This window comes from Microcaecilia unicolor, chromosome 9, assembly GCF_901765095.1.
Source record: "Microcaecilia unicolor chromosome 9, aMicUni1.1, whole genome shotgun sequence".
Taxonomy (NCBI): domain Eukaryota; kingdom Metazoa; phylum Chordata; class Amphibia; order Gymnophiona; family Siphonopidae; genus Microcaecilia; species Microcaecilia unicolor.
In genome coordinates, this window is record NC_044039.1 from 29,544,784 (window position 1) to 29,566,859 (window position 22,076).

The 22,076-nt window shown below is 44.3% G+C and overlaps 1 protein-coding gene across 2 annotated transcripts in view; it reads left to right on the forward strand.

Moving 5' to 3' along the window:
- The first annotated feature begins 2,950 nt into the window (after positions 1-2,950).
- The window catches only part of PAH (phenylalanine hydroxylase), a 75,271-nt gene continuing 56,145 nt past the window's right edge, over positions 2,951-22,076 (forward strand). Inside the window, exons 1-4 of one of the 2 annotated variants that reach the window (XM_030214397.1) lie at positions 2,956-3,057; positions 3,104-3,156; positions 8,951-9,058; positions 19,294-19,477. In XM_030214397.1, coding sequence (XP_030070257.1) covers positions 3,115-3,156; positions 8,951-9,058; positions 19,294-19,477 — 334 coding nt within the window. In that variant the 5' untranslated portion in view covers positions 2,956-3,057; positions 3,104-3,114. Of the gene's footprint in view, positions 3,157-8,950; positions 9,059-19,293; positions 19,478-22,076 lie in introns of both variants that reach the window. The other variant, XM_030214396.1, reaches the window with a different exon arrangement.

The following is a 22,076-nucleotide window of genomic DNA, read 5'->3' on the forward strand; positions in this document are numbered from 1 at the left end:
ACTACAAGATCATACCAAGTATCAATGAACGTGGATATATCACCCCCGTGGATACCTGAATGTGGAGTTCCCCAAGGATCCCCCCTCTCACCAACTCTCTTCAACCTAATGATGATACCTTTAGCCAAACTTCTAGCCAATCAAAACCTCAACCCCTACATATATGCAGACGATGTCACGATTTACATCCCATTCAAACATGATCTAAACGAAATCACCAACGAGATCAACCAAAGCCTCCAAATCATGCACTCCTGGGCGGATGATTTCCAGCTAAAACTCAACGCAGAAAAAACACAATGTCTTGTACTCACCTCACAATACAATACAAACAATTACTCCACCATAAGCACACCATACTGTTCTCTACCCGTCTCACAAAATCTGAAAATTCTTGGAGTTACCATCGATCGAAACCTCACATTTGATGCCCACGTGAAGAATACGAGGAAAAAGATGTTCCACTCCATGTGGAAACTCAAAAGAGTAAAACCTTATTTCCCGAGATACATCTTCCGAACCCTGGTACAGTGAATGGTAATAAGCCATCTAGACTACTGCAATGCACTATATGCTGGCTGCAAAGAACAGACTATCAAAAAACTCCAAACAGCCCAGAACACCGCAGCCAGACTCATTTTTGGAAAAACCAAATATGAAAGTGCGAAACCCTTAAGAGAGAAACTCCACTGGCTCCCACTCAAGGAACGCATTGCGTTCAAGATCTGCACGATTGTACACAAAATCTTTCACGCAGACGCCCCAATCTATATGCTAAACCTCATGGACCTGCCTCCCAGAAACGCCATAAGATCAGCCCGCAAATTTCTCAATCTGCACTTCCCCAGCTGTAAAGGACTAAAATACAAGCTGATACATGCCACCACCTTCTCTTACATGAGCACGCAGCTGTGGAACGCATTACCTACAGCCCTGAAAACTATGGATGAAATAACTAACTTTCACAAATCTCTGAAGACACATCTCTTCAACAAGGCCTACAAAGATAACCCATAGCCTTACAAACTACCTCACCAACCCATTCAGCTATTAAAGTCCTCCTTCTATACTATCCTGCCTAACACCTTCCTTCTCTCTTCACTTACTTAATGTTTGTAGATTTCCAATTGTATCTGATATCCTGTACATTACCAATTGTATCCGTGAACCTGGAATGACTATCCACCTTATAATTGAAAGAGAAAAACGCCTAGATTTCGACCCAAATCGGCAGATAGACGTTTATCTCACAAAAACAAATAAATCGGTATAATGGAAAGCCGATTTTGGACGTTTTCAACTGCATTCCATCGCGGAAGCGTACTAAGTTGACGGGGCATGTCGGAGGCGTGGCGAAGGTGGAACTGGGGCGTGGTTATCGGCCGAGGAGAGATGGGCGCCTTTCGCCGATAATGGAAAAAAAGTATGCGTTTGTAGCTAGAATTTAGGGCACTTTTCCTGGACCCTGTTTTTTCACGAATAAGGCCCCAAAAAGTGCCCTAAATGACCAGATTACCACCAGAGGGAATCGGGGATGACCTCCCCTGATTCCCCCAGTGGTCACTAACCCCCTCCCACCACAAAAAATGATGTTTCACAACTTTTTATTTTCACCCTCAAATGTCATACCCACCTCCCTGGCAGCAGTATGCAGGTCCCTGGAGCAGTTGTTAGGGGGTGCAGTGGACTTCAGGCAGGTGGACCCAGGCCCATCCCCCCCTACCTGTTACAATTGTGCTGCTTAATGCTTATTCGTCCAACCCCCCCCAAACCCACTGTACCCACATGTAGGTGCCCCCCTTCACCCCTTAGGGTGTAGATTTGTGGGCAGTGGGTTTTGAGGGGGATTTGGGGGGGGCTCAACACACAAGGGAAGGGTGCTATGCACCTGGGAGCTCTTTTACCTTTTTTTTTGCTTTTGTAAAAGTGCCCCCTAGGGTGCCCGGTTGGTGTCCTGGCATGTGAGGGGGACCAGTGCACTACGACTCCTGGCCCCTCCCACGAACAAATGCCTTGGATTTATTCGTTTTTGAGCTAGGCGCTTTCATTTTCCATTATTGCTGAAAAACAAAAACGCCCAGCTCACAAATTGTCGAATAAAACATGGACGTCTATTTTTTGCGAAAATACGGTTCGGTCCGCCCCTTCACAGACCCGTTCTCGGAGATAAACGCCCATGGAGATAGACGTTTTCGTTCAATTATGCCCCTCCACGTGTACCTGCCCCTGAGATCACCCTCAGCCTCATCAGGGAACTGGCTACAGTATATAGACATATAAATACAGAAAAGCAATAAAAACAGAAAGGCAATCAGCGGATCAAACGTCATGCAAATGGCCAGATTCAGCAGTAAAAAATGTTAAAGATGCCCAATAGACCACTTTTAAGATTAAACAGGCATTGTTCTTCCATGGATAGGTTAACTGTGAAAAGCCCATCCATGTAAAATGGTAAATAAAAGTTTAACTACATGAAAAGCATACAGATCTGGCAAAGAGCACTGGAGTGCAGGAGTCCCTTTTGGGAAAATGGGTTGGGAGGGGAGAACTGTGTCAACAGATAATGGCAGTCACATGCTGGCTCAGCTCGCTGGTGGTTGATTTTCCCCATGGAAATGGATTCCTAGTTAAAACCCAACACATTTTTATTTAGCATAGTACTGGGCTTGAAAAAGACTTTACATGACCAACTCTTCATGTTCATATTAGGAGGGAAAAGCCCTCCCCAAGATTACGTTTTATTAAAACAATGTTCCCTTCCTGCTCACAAATGTCCAACACATGTTTGCTTTTGCAGCTTTCGAAAGATCAAAGCTGGGTGGTGTGAGACCCTGGAGCTCTGATGAGAACCACGTGTGTGGCTGGAGACTGGGAGCTAGAAGAGGTGGGTGGAATCAACCACTGGGAACACATGATGAAAACGCCCCTCACTCGCTGAAGGTGTAGGGAGTGATCCAGGTTATCAGCTTCCATTTCAAAAACCTCCGTGGACCAGCAGCACACATCAGCCTCAGAACAAACAAGTCAAAGTTCATTTCCAGAGGTGCAGAGGGAGCAAATGAAATGGATGCAGAATGGATGCAGAACGGATGCAGAAATGGATGCACCAAAGACATGGATGCAGAATCCTGCAAAATGAACGGGGTGTGTTCTAAGGTAAGCATGTGCAGTTTGGGGAGACAGTGGCAGAATGCAAAGTGCAACCCAGGTACACCAATAATCGGCTGCTCCAGAGGCTAGCGGTGAGGGGGAGAAACAGAGGTCCTAAACTTGTGTGCTTGAAGATAAACCTACAGAATTAATTTCATGAAATCTGTGTGGGGAAAACCCAACACTTACATATGCCAGTGTATGATAATTCCACTGGAACTTAGTTTTATTATGGTGGAATGGACGCTCTACTTATGTTTAAGTCTTATGTTTTGTATTAGACTTTGGCGTGCTACAATCTGGTCAACACATACTGATATGCAGGAACGACATATATGACAAACATGGAGTAGATTAGATAAAGGAAGGAAATCACAAAAAAAAAATCTTTTATAAAAAAAATGATTTTATTCACCACAAAAGTTTAAAACAGTCATTCTTGGTAAAGCATGTTACTGAAAAAGAAAAAAAAAGGTTAAATAAGTCTTGTACTAGATGGCAATTCTAGAATGTGTTTTTAATGACTCCATAACCGACATGTCCGTGGTAAAGCATCGCGATTGCCATTTCAGTCGACTTGAATGCACAGAAATAAAAGCTAACCAATAAACATGCACACAAATATGTAAGATGATACCTTTTTATCGAACTAACATTATAGTTCTCGACTAGCTTTGATCAGAGCCTAACTGGAATACCTGTTTATAGTTCCTTGTGTGTCTTTTTTCACAAGAGCTTCCCTGGTATGTGTTTGCAGTTGCTGGCTGTGTGTGGTGGGAGGATGTGAGTGAGAATGATGGATATGTGGGCTTGGGGATAATGGGTGGATGTAGCTTACCCCAAAGCACATCTTGCAGTTGCTGAGGGGTGTGTGGGTGAGAAGGAGAGGGAGGGGATGTAGGAAGGAGACACATTCACCTTCCTACATCCAATGTTCCCTCTAAGCTGAGTGGGAGTCCTCCACCTATAGTCCTGCCAGTAGAAGGCGCTGTTTGACTATCACATTCTCAATAGTGACAAACAGACAAGTTCTCCAGGACTCCAGGGAATTTGCCTCTCCCTAGTGATATAAGGCACAATATTGAAGCCCCCCCCCCCCCCCCCCCACACACACACACACACTGGCAGCAATGCAGTTGGAGGACTCCCACCCAGCTTAGAGGGAACAGTGCCTACATCCTCTCATCCCTTGTCATCTCACACTGTTCATTCCCCACTTCCTACTGCTCAGCTGTCTTCCTTGGCATATGAGCCAACTCTGTGAGTGCCAATGGGTGCTGAGCACCCTCACTATTGAGCGAGATCCTTCATTGTGCCCAGGAAGGGGTCATTTGTATTGTGTTCAACATCTCCAATTATTTTTGAAATGTTGGTGCCTATCAATTGCAGGGTTTGGGAAGCCTTTTCATCTGCTGATGATCTCTCTGCCCGTCCTTTTAATTGTTCACCTGCCTGCAGCTCCTCTTTAAAAGGGAAGTTCTAAGCTGATGCCTAATATTAAGCACCAAATACACTTGTAGGTTATAGAATACCTAGTCGTTGGCATTTTTGCACGTAAGTGCCAGGTGCTATTCTATAAAGTATGCACCGACATATAACTGCGAAGAGGCATACACATGGGCAGAATATGGGTGGGCAATGGGCATGTCACCACGTGATGCTCACAACTTATTGATTACTATGAGTTGCGTATGCTGCATGCCGTACTTTGGCATGCCAGCTTATTCTAGCCATTGACCTGCTGCAAGTGGGTGTGCCAAAGTGTCAGCATGCCAATGAGCCTTTATGCTAATCTAATATAATAATTTGTACCGTCAATGTTCTACGGCTGGCTGTCTGTCTGGGTTCGTAACATCCTGACGTCAGCAAGCCTCCAGCATTCCCTTCGCTCTCACTGTCCCGCCCTCGCGTAAAGACAAAATGACATCAGAGGAGGGCGGAACAGTGAGAGGGAAGGGAACGCTGGAGGCGAGCTGACGTCGGGATGTTACCAACGCAAGGCAAGCAAGTGAAGGCAACAGAACGCTGGAGGGGAGGACAGGATCGCGGGACATCGAGGTGAGGGGAGGGCAGGGCAGAGGATAATTGATGGGACATGGATGGGATGGGAGGAGAGGAGAGAATCGCGGGACATGGATGGGAGGGCAGGGCAGAGGAGAATCGCTGGGGAGGGCAGAATCGCTGGACATGCATGGGAGGGCAGGGCACAGGACAATCGCTGTGCCAGCCTTAAATGTCATTCTCAGCTCCATCGCAGCAGTATGCAGGTCCCTGGAGCAGTTTTAATGGGTGCAGTGCACTTTAGGCAGGCGGACCCAGACCCATCCCCCCCGTTACACTTATGGTGGTAAATGTGAGCCCTCCAAAACTCACCAGAAAACCACTGTACCCACATCTAGGTGCCCCCTTCACCCATAAGGGCTATGGTACTGGTGTACAGTTGTGGAGAGTGGGTTTTGGGGACTCAGCACACAAGGTAAGGGAGCTATGTACCTGGGAGCAATTTGGGAAGTCCACTGCAGTGCCCCCTAGGGTGCCCGGTTGGTGTCCTGGCATGTCAGGGGGACCAAGGCACTACAAATGCTGGCTCCTCCCATGACCAAAGGGCTTGCATTTGGTCGTTTCTGAGATGGGCGTCCTTAGTTTCCATTATCGCCGAAAATCTGAAACGACCAAGTCTAAGGATGACCATCTCTAGGGACGACCTAAATGTCAAGATTTGGGCATCCCCGACCGTATTATCGAAACGAAAGATGGACGTCCATCTTGTTTAATATGGGTTTCCCCGCCCCTTCACTGGGACATCCTGGAAGGACGTCCTCAGGAAAACTTGGGTGCCCCTTTCGATTATGCCCCTCTTTGTCTACATTAGTATGTATGGAGTAATGGAATAACATGAAAAGTAAATAAGATGATGTACTAAGCTGTGACATGACTTCACAGCAGTGTTTTTGGCATGGAAAATAGTGTAAAACCTAGGAGCTGACTTTTCAAAATGATTGGGGTGCTAAACCCAATGAAAATTATCCCTTCCTGGGCATAGTCAAGGAGTTTGCTCATCTGGCTCCTATGGTATGAAATGCATAAACTACACCAAAATATCAAAATTCTAGCATTTTATTCCATTTCTCATGTGAAGACCAATTTTATGGAGAGATAAGTCAAGACGCATTGGGAAATCAGTACGGTGATGCGCTACAAAGCGTAGCAAGATGGTGCCAAGTAACCTCAATAATTGATTGTTATCACCCAATTATTGATGTTAATTGGTTAGTTTCCCAATTTAGTTGTGTGAACATCTCAAAATCATTCTCAAATGTGGATGTGGAAATTTGTGCCCCCTTTATAGAATCTGGGGCTATATCGCTGTGATATGCTCAATCATATTGATTGGCAGATCACAATAAATTGAGTTAGAAGGTAGAGCTGATCTCCTGGAGATCCAGTGAAGCACTTCTGTAACTGTATCATGCCAGTCTATATTGTTGTTGAACAGGACATGGAATGAGGGCCACCGAGAGGGGGGGCAAGATTCCCTGGGCCTAGCCTCCAAGGGGGACCCAGCGCCAGAAATCAAAAGAGAATGCTCTGCCGGCCGCAGGTCTTTCTTCCTGTCGCGTCCTGCCTATGCGGAAACAGGAAGTTACTTCACTGGAGGTGGGATGCGGCAAGAAGAAGGACCTGTAGCTGGCAGAGCACTCTCTCTCTGGTTCACTGCTGTGGGAGAGGGGTGGTGTTGGCATTGCTGGGGAGCAGCGACAATGGTGGCGGCGAGGGGGATCAGCGGCGGTGGGGAAGGGCAGTGATGGGGCCATGAAAATTGCTTGCCTCAGGCCCAGCTTTCTCTCTCGGTGGCCCTGCATGGAATCATGCATCAGTGAACCATAAGCTAAGCCCATCATTGTCCATCTTAGCCGCTACATAATGGCAATGTGGAAAGAGGGGTGATTACTGCATTTCACAGCGATACAGAATATAATGTGTACTTTAACCAGAATGCCTCCCCTAGACACATCCTCACTTAGAGAAAGAAAATGTGTTGTTTTTCTCTTTTCCTTGGTAGACTCTGCCACAGATGAAATTGTCAATGGATTCTTTGCAATTTGTAATGTGTTACATTTGACTAGAAAATAAGCTAACCTTGAGTATGTATGTATTCATCTTAGGGGGGAAGTTATCACATTGTGTTAGGATAAGAACCCATATTATTTGCTCCTTAAAGGGCACTGACCCATTAAAGAAGTCACCCCACAGTACATAGTAATGAGATGCAGAATGGATAGGGAAGGGAAATGGGACTTGATATACCGCCTTTCTGAGGTTTTTGCAATGGAGGGTTAAGTGATTTGCCCAAAGTCACAAGGAGCTGTAGTGGGAATTGAACTCAGTTCCCCAGGATCAAAGTTCATTGCACTAACCACTAGGCTACTCCTCCACTCATTCCACCAATAAGAGCCACCCTCATCAGTGATGTCACAATGGCTTGATTGCCGATACTTGGCTCACTTCTGATATTGTGATGTCATAAGGGAAAGGGGGAAAGGGAAATGGGACTTGATATACCGCCTTTCTGAGGTTTTTGCAACTACATTCAAAGTGGTTTACATATATTCAGGTACTTATTTTGTACCAGAGGCAATGGAGGGTTAAGTGACTTGCCCAGACTCACAAGGAGCTGCGGTGGGAATTGAACTCAGTTCCCCAGGATCAAAGTCCACTTCACTAACTACTAGGCTTCTCCTCCAATGAAGTGACTTGAACAGAGGGTTATGTGGGTGTAGTAAAACTGGCAGAAAATAAGTCATGCAGCAAAGTTTGGAACTGATTGAAGGAGAGAAAGATGATTTAGTGGGAGATGTGTGAGAAGCAAGTTGCAGCAATCTAAGAGTGAGGTAATGAGAGTGTAGATGAAAGGAAGGGATGAATTTTGGAGATGTTATAGAATCTCTGGTGTATAGTGGTTGGGGCAGCAGCAAACCCTTGTTGCTCCTTCCTCCACCATCGCAATCATCCAAAATGGTGCCAATGACCCCTAGCAGTAGTCTTGCAGTAATGCTTCTATATAAGGGCATTTTTGCCTAAATAGGAGGTACTAAGTGCATCTGTGTTAATTATGACCACAGTACCGTGTGCTAATGGACATTTTTAATGTGGGAACTGCTAAGGACATACTGCCCCTCCCCCCACCAATAGTTGCCATGTTAGATTTGTACTCACTGCACTTTATTTTGCGTTAAGGTATGATAACTGCAAAATCTAACTCACTTCAATATAAGGGCCTATAATAATTAATGATGAAAACTTATGCAAAGCAGCTCATTAACTATAAACCCACAGTAAATCTGCATATAGGGCGTCTTTTACTAACGCACGCTCATATTTTTAGCGCTCTAAATGTTAAGAGACGCCCATAAGAATGCATTGACGTCTTTAATGTTTAGCGCTTGCCCAATTTTAGCACGCGCTAAAAACGTGAGTACGCCTTAGTAAAAAGGGATCATAATTTGCTTCACAAAGGCAATTTTTCAAAATCTTTAACCATACTTCAATGATTATTGGGTTAATATTTGAAACAAAACTGTCATTTTGTTTTTTATTAACATTTAAGAGTTCTGTAGAAGTATTTGGAAACTGAAGTACCAATAAAAAACAATTTCCTTGAAAATGAATACTATTTGTACATCTTCACACACCGTTGGGTGCTATCAATACATTATTTTAACGTGAAGTGAAAACAGGAACAAAATAAAGACTAAAATCAAGATTATTTTCCAATTTTTTCCTTTTTTTTAATATTTAGGAATCCATGTACATTGAAGAGAGCACCCAGAAAAATGGTATGATATCTTTGATTGTGTCCTTGAAGGAAGAAGTGGGCGCATTGGCCAAAGTGCTGCGCCTGTTTGAGGTAATCATTTGTTACTGTTATATGTTTTTATATGCAGTAAGAAAGAGCCACTGGGGGGGAGGTCGATATTCAAAAGGGTTCAACAGAGCAGATGAGGCTCATGTCTAGTTAAACCTCGCTGAGCGAGGCAATGCCAATGTTCAGTCCCACTTAACTGTTTAGTGCTGCTGAATATGCCCACTAACTGGATTGGTTAGGGGTGGGCTCTAGGCCGGGAGCAGAATTTAGGGTGGAGCGTCAACTTACTTGGTTAGGGGTGGCTTTCAGTCCGCTAACTGGCTAAGTACTCGCATAAGTTGCAATAGGAAATCAGCTGTCCTAACTTTATGCACTGAATTAACCAGGCACCAGTCAGCATGTTGGCCGGTGCCCATTAACTTCTGGGTCAGCGGGCATACCTAGATACATATGCCCTGGCATTGAATATCTGCTGCAGCCATTCCATATCCACTGCGGGCTGAATATTGGGCCCAGTGGTGATTCCAATCAAGGTGTGTGTGTTCAGTGTCAGGCTACAGGGAGTGATGGAGGAGAAGAGAAGGGTAAGGCTGATTCCGGGCTAAAGGGATGGATGGGAGGGGGTAGGGAAGGGAAGGGTAGGGAGAGATGCAATGGGAGGGAGATGGGAGGGAAATGCACCCCCTGTCGAAAATTCCTGGCTACGCTACTGATCGGGCCTTAGGTCAACATACAGAACAGCGCTGTACACAAAAAGTTACATGTTTTTGAGAAACACGAAGCTGTACTTTTTCTAGGTTTTTGATACAGAGGAGAATTCATGAGTCACACCGCAAATATTTGTATCCTAGTTGTACCTCAACTATTTGTTTGCTGGTCAAACATTGCTCAAGGGATAGTGGACATTGTCAGTGTAGCCTTGGTCTTGCTTCAGGAACTAAATTTCAAAATGATTTCTGTAGGCCTTTCATGGATTACTTTGCTCTGTAACAAGAGACTGAAGTCATACGTGTGAAATTGAACAGCTTAAAGGAGGAAATTGTCAACATAGGCTACCATTAAGATGGGTTATTTTACCACAAGTCGTGCTAAGGTCCCATTTTATACAATGAGACCTTGTGTTAAAATAGCACAGCCTGTGGTAAAATAACCCAACTTAAAGGGGATGTAATCAAGCTGTGTCAGGGCTTTAGGTCACATTATTTGCCCCTTAACGTGACTTAAAGGGCTCTAACAGAGCTTGACCTAATTTACCACAGCAATATTTAAGTACCCGGGTTACAGAGTAATGAGACGCAAAACATGCAAATGCAGGTATGCATCACATTACTATGAAAATACCCTAATGCGACTTGCGATGATCCACTGCAAGTCATGGTAAAATAACCCAACTTTTTGCTGGGGTTATTTCACCATCTGGGAGCATCAGACAGCAAAGCTGCGGCCTGATGTTCCAAGGCCAGCAGAGCAGGGTCCCTCCCAGCTTATGGCCCTCAAGCTCAAACCCTGACCATCTCCCACAAAGTCCTAGTCCCCCATTCTCCATGCCTCACCCACCATTTCCAACATAGCCCTTGACCCCTTCAAAGGGTTACCTTTCACCATTGATGGTCTGGGGGGGGGGGAGAGGTCTGCCCAGTTGCTCCTGCCCAGTCCAGTTCTGGTCGCAAAATGTTGCCCCTAGCAGTAATCTCATGCAACTACCGCTGGAGGTCATGTTTCATTATACAGAAATTTTGGCCCCTAGCGATAGTTGCACAAGGCTATCACTAGGGGTCCCATTTTGTGACTGGCACCAGACCGCGCAGGAATGACTGGGCATCACTTCTACTCAAAGAGCCCCCCTGGAACAGCAATGGTGAAAAAGTAGCCTTTGAGGGGTTGAGGTTATTTGGGAAGTGGGGGAGGGGGAATGGGGGGCTTGGACATGGGGGGGGGGTATGGTGCCTGTATAGCCTTTGGGGGGGGCATATCCAGAGGTGACCCAGCTCTGCCAGCCCGGTAGTATCAGGCTGTGGCTTTGCAGCCTGATGCTCCTGCTCCGCTGGAATAACACCACTACCAAGATGACAAGGGCGGGACACAGGGAGGGAAGGCCATAAGAGATGCGATCTGCGACTGCTGCTTTGAATGGGGCCCGGAGCTGAGGAGGCAGGCAGGTGAGACCGCGGACTGCAGCGGTGGTGGGGGGGGGGGGGCTGCAGTGGCAGGGGGAGCGACGGGGGCGGCAGCGGCGGGGGGGGCGGAGGTGGGGCAGCAGGGGGCGGAGGCGGGGCGGCCTTGCCCCGGGCCCGGCCTAGTCTCTCGGCGGCCCTGGCTACAGTAGGACCCAAACCCTTACGTTTTGGATTACAATCCACTGTACTAACCACTAGGCTAATTCTCTGACCTGCCTGCTGTTTTGTTCAGAATGGTCATAATATCTGCAACTGACACAGAATCTGGTTTTCCTATCCCATTTCATGTCCAGGGGAGAGGGAGGGGGACAGTAACCACTGGGGGATGGAGGAGGGGTCATGCCTTAATCCCTCCAGTGGTCAGCTGCTCAATCTGAGCACCTTTTAGTAACTTGGACATGACTGAAGCAGGTCTATATAAAACGTTCTTTTCAGACATGAATGTTTATTCCCATTCGAAAATCGCTTTTTTACGTTCTACTTTTGGGCACTCCATAGTCCTGCCCAAAACATGCTCACAACACACCCCCTTGTTATGTGGATGAACTGCAGTGTGAAATATCCAAATTCTTGCTTTCCAAAATTGGAATTTGGACATTTTTAGCAGATAGATGTTTATTTTCAGGCATTTTGAGGCATCCACCTGCTTTAAAAATGAGCACCATAGACTCAGGTGGAATCAAAAGAACCTCCTGAAGATATCTCCAGACCATGACTACAGGAGGCATAAGTGGAGATTTGGGTAAATTTAAAAGTCTCTAGTCGTTTCTAATCTGCAGATTATCCATATGCTCCACCTTAAGGCCCCAAACCTCCTTCTCTCTTATGAATACCAATTCAAAACTCTTAGGGGCCCTTTTACAAAGCCGTGCCCAATGCGCACCAAAATGGAGTTTCTGCACGGCTACCATGTGGCTCTTGCGGTAATTTCATTTTTGGTCTGTGTCCGATATGCGCGTCCAAAAATAATGTTTATTTTTGGAAGCATGCATCGGACACGGGCCAAGTGGCATTTGACACACATAGGTCATTAACACCCAGTTTCCATGTGAGTCTACCACTAGGTCAATGGCTGGCGCTAAGGTCTAAGATACAAAATGGACGTGCGGCAATTTTGCTGCACATCCATTTTTGGCAAAAATTTTAAAAAGGCCTTTTTATAGGCACGCTGAAAAATGGATTGACACGCACCTAAAACCTGCGCCTACACTACCACAGTCCCTTTTTCAGAGCACGTTAGTGAAAGGACCCCGAGTTTCTCCCATTTGCTGCTCAAGGGTTTCCAATTGTTATCTTGCTGGGCTAACTTCTCTCATGTAGGTCCAACTTATTCATCACTTTGCCAAACTTCACATGTAATACACTAAAAACAGTACTGAAATATATATCCAGGGTTCTGATGGTATCTCATAAGGCATCCATAGTAACTAGCGATGATTTCTCCATCTCACCGAAAGCAAATTTTACCTTAATGGAGAAGGAAGGAACCTTCCAACTGCACAATGACCTGGGGCAGATTTTCTTCCCACTGTAAAGCCACCCAAATTGAAATTTGCTGGATCTCCAGTGGCTCTCCTCACTGCGTGGCTACCCCACACTGCCCCAATGCCTATAATGCTTCCAGGACTCAAAGATGCCAGCCTTAGCTTGTGGCTCAATGAGAACCAATCTGCATTAAGGTTCATGACTTCTTTTGCCAAACCTGCTGAAATAGCAGCAACACCTCCACAAGCAGAGGGGCCTCCTCTGACCAATGTTGTCTGGACCAATTAAAACATAGAACCCCCACCCCCCACCCCCAGATGGCAAGTGCAGGAATTGCATTTCTGATTCTCCATTAGGCAGCACCACTGGCCAAAAAGAAAGCTAACAGAAACTCAGTCGTCACACATTTTCTCCTAATGCCATCTTGGCTCCCCCTTTACACCTGTATTGGATTTAATAACCACTTTTATGAGCTTGCAGGGCTTACAGGAAGCATAAAAAAACAACTTCAAAATGCAAAACAATTTGATTTTTGACACTTGCTTCTTTACTTGGGTCCAACTGGACTACAGTTTTGCAAAATCCATTATTTTCACAGAGAAGTACTTATAGTTGTGAGTGATACCACTTTGTTTTATGCATATTTTTAATAATGTGCATTGCAGGAAATAAATCATTTTTTCTTCCTGAAACTCCTTAGGTATATTCCAAAAGGCTCCAGGTTCATAGTAACATAGTAGATGATGACAGAAAAAGACCTGCACGGTCCATCCAGTCTGCCCAACAAGATAAACTCATATGTGCTACTTTTTTGTGTATACCTTACCTTGATTTATATCTGCCATTTTCAGGGCACAGACCGTAGACGTCTGCCCAGCACTAGCCCTGCCTCCCACCACCGGCTCTGCCACCCAATCTCCGCTAAGCTTCTGAGGATCCATTCCTTCTGAACAGGATTCCTTTATGTTTATCCCACGCATGTTTGAATTCCATTACCATTTTCATCTCCACCACCTCCCGCGGGAGGGCATTCCAAGTATCCACCACTCTCTCTGTGAAAAAATACTTCCTAACATTTTTCTTGAGTCTGCCCCCTTCAATCTCATTTCATGTCCTCTCGTTCTACCGCCTTCCCATCTCTGGAAAAGGTTCGTTTGCGGATTAATACCAGTGAACCTTTTCTAAAATACATTTGTTTTCTGAACCAAGCCCTATACAAGTTTAGGATGTATATTATTACTGAAAAATAACTTTAGCTGCAAGACGCTTCCAAGAGGCTCTATTTCCAAAAAATGATTTTGTTTTTAATTTTGCCTTTTATTGTTGTTGCCTTAGATACAGAACAGAAAATATTGCCCTTAAAATAGGGTCCCATATATCTTTAAACAGAATGTGAAATGTGGGACAAACAAATGAATTAAAAAAAAATCATGCAATGTTCTTAGTTCTTTAGTAGCGCTGACAGAATGGAAGCAAGCTTTGAATAAGTGAGAGTTAGTCTAATAAATTATGACTATCCTCGTTGGCCTATTTTGCCGTTTGCAGGCAAGAATTCAGCATGATGAAAATGCACCATCTAAAAATGTTGCAACTCTTTTCTTCCTATTTCAGCTCCGTGTTTCTCTCTGCGTGTTTTGTTCTTTTGAGGGGTGGTCGTGCATCTTGTGAAAATACATTTCAGATGGCTTTTGAAAGCGCTTTGTCAGGCAGGCGATTGCTAGAAGGACTGCAGGCCACAGTCAAACATATTGTGTAATGTGATGGTTTGAGGCAGCCTATAGGAATTCAGATTTGAGATCCACCTCCAGAAAATTCTTGCACAATCTATTTGGAAGAAAACAGAGGAAAGTAAGCAACCCGTATTCTATCGTCATGCCTCTGCCTCTGTTACAGCATTAAACATCATCTGTGCAACACTGCTTTTCTTCCCCACTAAACAAGAAGAAAAAGAAATTGTCCTCTGAAGATAGAAGGTGCTGAGTTGACAGCTCCAAATAAATAATCTTTCTCCACAGATCTGCATGGAGTGTGCTAGGTTTATTTGTTGTTGTTTTTTTTTTCACATGCTTCCAGTGGCTTAGCCAGACTTGACATTTTGGGTGGGCCCAGAGCTAATATGGGTGGGCACTATGTAAATAGGTATGAGTAGTGTTTCTTGGGATACTACAAAAAATGCCTTAGAATACACTTGATGATGGATTTCTAAGTAGTCTGCCCAACAGCTGCCCTGTATCAATATAAACCACATACATACTTAATGAAAAAAAAACAGTATTTTTGATTATAGTTACTTTATGCCATATCAAACTTGACCAGACATAAGGCCATCCCCATAGCCAGATTCAGCCCTTCCCTTCTGTACCTTTTTTTATTTTAACCTGGGAACTGAGCCCACCCCCACCCAGAAACCAACTAACATTAAAATTCATTGTTGGTGGGTTTCTGGGTGGGGGTGAGCTCTTCACTGCCTAGGGAAACCAAAGGTATATTTAATGATTAAATATACCTTTTTTTCCCTAAGCAGTGAAGAGCCCACCATCACCACTACACTGTACATGTTCAAAACAAAGATAGGTATTTTACCTGAGGAGCTGGGCTTCAGTTTTCCAAATTTGTGTGCAGTGTGCACGTTTTGCAGCAGCAGACTCGCCATAGAGCACTATTCTCAAGAAAGCCGCGAAACTTCTGGCTGATTTTTCCTGTGGCGCTAGTGTGCGCAACACGGGGACACTGGGGGGCAAGCAAGGAAAGGCAAGGGTGATGGACAGTGAGAAGGAGCCATGCAGTTACATGCTATGCACTGGTGTGCGCGCCACGAGAGCTGGGCAAAGCAAGGCAGAACCCTGAGAGTGAGGGCGACTGACATTGAGGACTGCCACGCAAGTGCACTGACGGCAGATTGTTTTCCTGCGGCGCTGGTGTGCACGCCGCAAGAGCGCTTGGGGCAAAGCAAGGCAGGGCCCTGACAGTGAGGCCGACATCGGAGTGAGAGCAGCAGCGATGTGTGACGCTAGTGAGGCCGACGTCGAAGTGAAAGCAGCAGCACCAGCGATGTGACGCTAGAGCGACCGACTTCCCTGGAGTGGACCCAACCCATACACACAAAAAAAAATAATAAACACGAGTGAGGACAGGAGAGCTGCTGCTTTTCTGCGAACTACGGCAGAACTAAAGGGCTGTCCAGTGTCCACTCCCAATGCAGTCTGGCGCCTGTCAGGGCAAACTGGGTGGGCCTAAGCTGAGATTAGGTGGGCCTAGGCCCACCCAGGCCCACCCGTAGCTACGCCCCTGCATGCTTCAGTCTTGTTCTGAAGATAATCAGCACTAGGCATGAGATAGAAGTCAGTTGTCCGTATCCGACCTTAGACTTCTCTAGTATCTACTGATGGTATGGTAAAAGGACCTCAGATTTAGGAGAATAAATCCTTTGAATACCAGACCCTAGAGTTAAAAAGAATAAGCATCCGTTATTCTACCTGGGCAGAAGCAGCTCCAACCTGCAAGTGTCACTCATCGAGGCCAGCTGCTGATTTTCAGTGGCATTTCCTAGATATTGCGGGCTGAAATTTTCCTTTAATTGCCCCGGTGCTACGCAGGTAGTGCCAGAGTAGTCCATGGCACCTAGATAGCTGAATATTAGCAGCTGCATATGAACTCTGGCAGTCGCTCCATGCGTGAATATTCAGCACCAATATTTGGGGATCAGCTGGTGGTGAATATTTAAGTTTAGATTTAAATGTATGGCTGGCATTTAAATCCAACACTTGTTGTGATGCTTAAATTTTGTGTGTGTGTGGGGGTGGGGGTGGGGGGTAAGTTTTAAAATATTGCTAAGAGTCTCTTTTACAAAGCATCGGTAAGCTCAACGCGGGCTAACTTGGCTGTAAGGTCTTAGACCCAAAATGGACTCGCTGCAATTTTCATTTTGCCACACATCCATTTTAGGCAAAAAAAATTTAAAAAGACCTTTTTTACAGGCGCGCTAAAAAATGGATCAGCACGTGCCCAAAACCCGCACCTACACTACACAAGCCATTTTTCAGCGCGCCTTTGTAAAAGGACTCCATGAAATTCATGATTTAAGGGATGTATTGTCATTTTTGTGAATAAATTATATAGTTTTCAAAAATAAAGGAGGTTATCGAACTACAAAAAAAAAAAATCTTCATTAAGTTAACAGAAACCCTGCCTTTGTGTCTTAGTTTGTAATTAGATAACTGTTAGAAAATTTAATAGGGCCATGAGTTTAGGGGGTCTCCATGTTCTGCTAACCCTATTACGAGATGATGGTGCATGTTGTATTTCACTGAATGATCAGCAAAGATGATTAGATAAGAGCCAAGATTAACAACAAGCCCTCTAAAGGTTACCACTACATACTGAATAAATCTTCTGTCCAGAAAAGTTCAGTCTCCAGTATTCATAACCAAACTAATGGTATTCCATAATATAATTAAAAGGACGGCTTTGCGCAGTTCAGAAACTTATAGAAGTAAAACAAATTGTCTCCAGGGCTTTTAACATAGTTAATCTATTCTTTGCATTTCAGCCACTCAAACTGGGCTGACATTCTCTGTGAGCAACAGTTGGTGAATGTGCTTTTGACCTTTTCAGCTTCTTGTACTGGTGCCCAACCAACCTAAATTCACCAATAATGTCAGGGTGGAGGGGTGGGGAGAAGCTATAATCAATCAAGTGCATGGAAGTATGTTAAAGCCCAGGATTTGTTCAGATAACCAACTTTGACACCGTATGAGATGTTAAGTTGAGCCTTGTCCTGTGAGAGTATAACAAATGGAAAACTGTAATGGCATACTTGCAAAAGGTCTAGTTCAATAATCTTTTTCATAGACAGAACATGAGAAGGCCCTTAATTAATATATTTAGTCAGAAATCACTTATCGTTAGAAATTCTGGGCCCATTATTCAGCCAGTGGCGATCAGTATTTTACAGACTGCTGCCAACACTATCCTCAGAATTCAACACCAGGCCATGTTCAGGCTCCAGCACTGAGGGGTCCTTTTACTAAGCTGCCGGAAAAATGGCCCTGCGGTAACCATTTTTCCTGTGCACCAGGGCCCTTTATAGCACAGTGGGTAAATAGCTCCCCCCCAAAATGGCCATGCGGTAAGATAAATCTTACCGCATGGCCATGCTGCAGGGAATACTCCCCAACCCTCCAGGTACCTTTAGGTCTTCGTCAGCAGTGAGCAGTAACTCATGGTCCCATGAAAAGGAAGTTGCGATAGAGTGAAGACTTGGGCTTGAGCAAGCAGGGGGAATGTGGTGCTGCATGCTGCCAGCAAAGAACTAAAAGATTTAAAGGTACTGGGGCGAGGGGAAGGGGAGAGGGAGTGGTGGTAAGTAACCCCCCCCCCCCCCCCCACACACACACACACACACGATCTCCTGGAGGGAGAGATACGAGGAGTCTTCAGCTGGCAGAGCTTGGGGATCCCCATCAGCCACATCACTGCTGTTCTGCTGCTGGGTGGGCCTGAGTCCAAAGTGGATGGGCCTTTGCCCACCCATGGCTATGCCCTAAATTTGCTTCTATTACCACCCATTTATTTGGCATCTAATTTAGGAGTTTAGTGAAGTTTTGAGTATAAAATTATGCATTCAGCCCTTGTAAATTTTTTAAGAGGTCAGTTTAGGAGCCTAACTCAAACTTAAGTGCATAAATCCTTTGAATATTGGCCTGAAATTGGACTTATATTTCCGTATGCTTTTCAGTGCACATATAGATTATGAGCATATGCACATATAAGTGAAAAATCCACCATAGTGCCACCTCCAGGAACACTTCTTCTCATTCTGGGTAAGCTTATGTGCATAAGTTTGTTTGCATAACATGAGGAAAATTTTTATTAAAACCTAGTTCTGTATGTAATATGCTGTTTTACCTGCTGAAACACTTGGGACCAATCCTATATAGTGTACCTAAATTATAATGCTACCAGTAGCGTAGCCAGGTTGAGGGTGTGGGGGGAGCAGAGAGCAGACTACCAATGGTGCTGATGCATATTTTAAATGCAACAGATCACATGAAAAATAGGCACCATCGGAAGTCCGTTTGGGGGAGTGGCTGCTCCCCTGGTGACCTAGCTACACCTCTGGGTGCTACAATAGGGTGAGCTTAGCATTAATTACGAAATAACATTGAGGCACCCTAACCCATTACAGAATACAAACATATGGCCACTTTGCCATGCCAAAATTAAGCCACGTCAATGGCTGGCGTAAGGTGCCACACCTTGGTGTATCATAGAGCGCACACAACCAAGAGTAGCCCCTAAATTGTACGCATCACATGGTGACACACCCATGACACATCCATGCTCTGCCCACAAGTATGACCCACTTTCAGTTACATGCTATGCAAGATGCACGCCAATGTTAAAGAATAGCGCCAAAACACTAATGCATGTGTGTGACAATTAATGACACCACTCCACATGTTAAATGCCACTATTTTATCCACTTTGGCCTGTAACTTGGACCTAATTTTAGGTACACCTTATAGAACTGCCATTTTTTTTTTAAATTACCCCCCCCCCCCCTTGTCACTATTATCCTTATGATTAATTTCACATTGTTTCTTCTTCCCAAAGGAGAAGGATATCAGCCTGACCCACATTGAGTCCAGGCCATCTCGTCTCAACAAAGATGAGTATCAATTCTTCATCAACCTAGATTATGGCGACACATTTGCTCTGGATGAGATTGTGAGGCGCTTGAGGAAAGATATAGGTGCAACGGTCCATGAGCTTTCCCGTGACAAGAAAAAGGATGCTGGTAAGGAATGAATAAATGAGCAGATTAATTGAAACAATTATCAACTTACACATTGCCTTTATCATTTAAGGCTGACATAATGTCTAGAAACTATTGTCGTGTGATGTCTATTTTGTTGCCTCCTTGTGACATAAGTTGCCAGTTGTCATGGCAGGCAAGATTTAGAACTCTGTCAATTTCATCAAAGAGGCATAAAAATTGAATATACTATTTGTCCTCTACATGATTCCTCTCAAGACAGCTGAAGCATATTGGTAGTGATCGTATGGATGCCGGCAGAGGTGTTGCCTCTGTCTCACCGGTTCTATGGCAAATTTGTTTGGTTGAACAGAAAGCGGGCAAAGGAAGAATGCTTGACAGGCGATTGCTCTCCACCAAGCATGTTCTGTGATGACTCATTATTTCAGCACCTTTTAACATTTGGAAAGTATAGTAGCCATCCATGCACAGTCTTTTTAAAGACCTTCTAACATTGTTGAATTTGGTCGCAATTAGTCCTGCAGAATTTAACATCATCAGACTCTTGAAGCAAGCACTACAGTACCGAAACGAGGTGCCGTGTCGAGTCTTATACTCTGCAGTAATGAAGTTTGATTGTTTGTCTCATCGCCTGTCAAGCATTCTTCCTTTTCCCGCTTTCTGTTCTGCCATTACTACCCCATGGGACTTGTTTGTGTTCTGTTGTCTTTTGTTTCCGACATTTGTTTGGTTACCATCGGGCTGACATCCATAACGCACTCTGGATAAAATTGGAAATGTTACTGGAAAATAACAGGCATCAACTTAGAAACATATTTCTCATTTTATACATAGGTTGCTCAAAAGGTTTGGTTGAATAATTACTTCCAATCAAATAATTACTTCCTTCTGCAACATTTATATATATAAATAGCAGCATTTACACATATAGACTGCTTACATGTGTAAAGGTGATTGCAGAATGCTAATATTTACACGTGTACTAGAGAAGGGGTAATTTTGTTGTGGCTTGGGTGGTACAAAGATTAGGTGTATTTTAAAATTTTTTCAATCGGCTTTTGCATCGTCTCTGAGCCATGCATACATTTTGGCAAAATGCTCACTTCAAATATGGCTAGCAAATGTATGTGGGGGGGGGGGGGGAGGGGAGGATCATACATTTGATATACTGCATTTCTATGGTACAGCCACAAGTGAGAAGTCAATTGTTCTTGTCTTGTGGTAGTTTCTGTTTGGTAAATTCTAAATATTTAGAGTTTATTGGGCTTCCCCTTTAGAAATACAATAACCCTTAGACATACAATGGTCTAAAATACAGGGTCTCCATATGTGGCGGTGGATGTTAGAAAAGACACTCAAATAGGAACTGAAATGTCCAACTTGTCTGTTGACATAGAGCCTGTTCTAAAATACAGTAATACCTCGGTTTTCGTTGACTTCGGTTATCGTCGGTTTCGGTTTTCATCGATTTTTTTCTGCAAAGAATTTGTCTCGGATTTTGTTGGTTGCCTCAGATTCTGTCGGCGTGCCCACCTGACCTCGCTGCTAATTTTGCAAAACCAAAGGGCGACCCACGCATTCTCCTGCTCAGTGTGGCGTTGTTTCTCGTTGTGTGAGCATCACCCCGCGCATCTAGCCAAACAATTCCATTGCTTACCAGTGTTTTTGTGCTTTTTTTTATTGATTGCGAGTGCTAATACACAGTGTTAATAGGCATGGCGAAGGTGCAAGTTCAGACAAGTCTGGGGCCGAAAAATTGTGTCTGAATTCAAAGATTACGTAGAGGCTGAAGGATTCATCCCCCAACAAGTCTTCAACTGTGATGAAATTGGCCTCTTTTGGAAGAAAATGCAAAGATGACGTTCATTACACAGGAGGAAAAGGCACTGCAAGGACATAAGCCTCTGAAAGATAGGCTAACTCTTTTGTTGTGTGGTAATGCTAGTGGTGATTGTAAAGTGAAGCCCTTACTGGTGTACCATTCATGAGAGAGATTTTGAAGGGTTTAAGCCTTCCCCTGATGACCCTACACATGTGGTGCAGTCAATTGTTGATTTGGGAAAGTCCATGGGTTTGAAGGTGAGTGCCATGTTAAATGTTCATTTATTCTTTACATTAGTCTTTTATATTCATTTTATATTAATTTCTTATTTTTTTTTAAATGTGTTTTTGGTATGTATTTTGGAGTATCTAGAACAAATTAATTGGATTTACATTGATTCCTATGGAAATAAATGCCTCGGTTTTCGTCGGTTTCGGATTTTGCCGATTGTTTTCGGACGGATTATCGATGAAAACCAAGGTATCACTGTACATGGAACAATGGAGGTTTATGTACCATTTATGTGTGGTGGGTGAATTCATTTTACATAAATATCTACAATATCAATAGGTCAGGATGAGTACATAAACATCTATATGCCAGCACATGAACTTGTATGTTTTGAAGTACCTACATACACATTTATGTGGCAGAATATAAATGTTTATGTCAGCCATTTCATAAGCTGTCACCAAGTTTGATCCTTCCCAGTTTCACATTCAAGGGGGGAGGGGAGACTTCAACCACTAAAGGGGTGACTTTCCTTAATCCCTCTGTGCAGTGCTGCTCAATACAAGC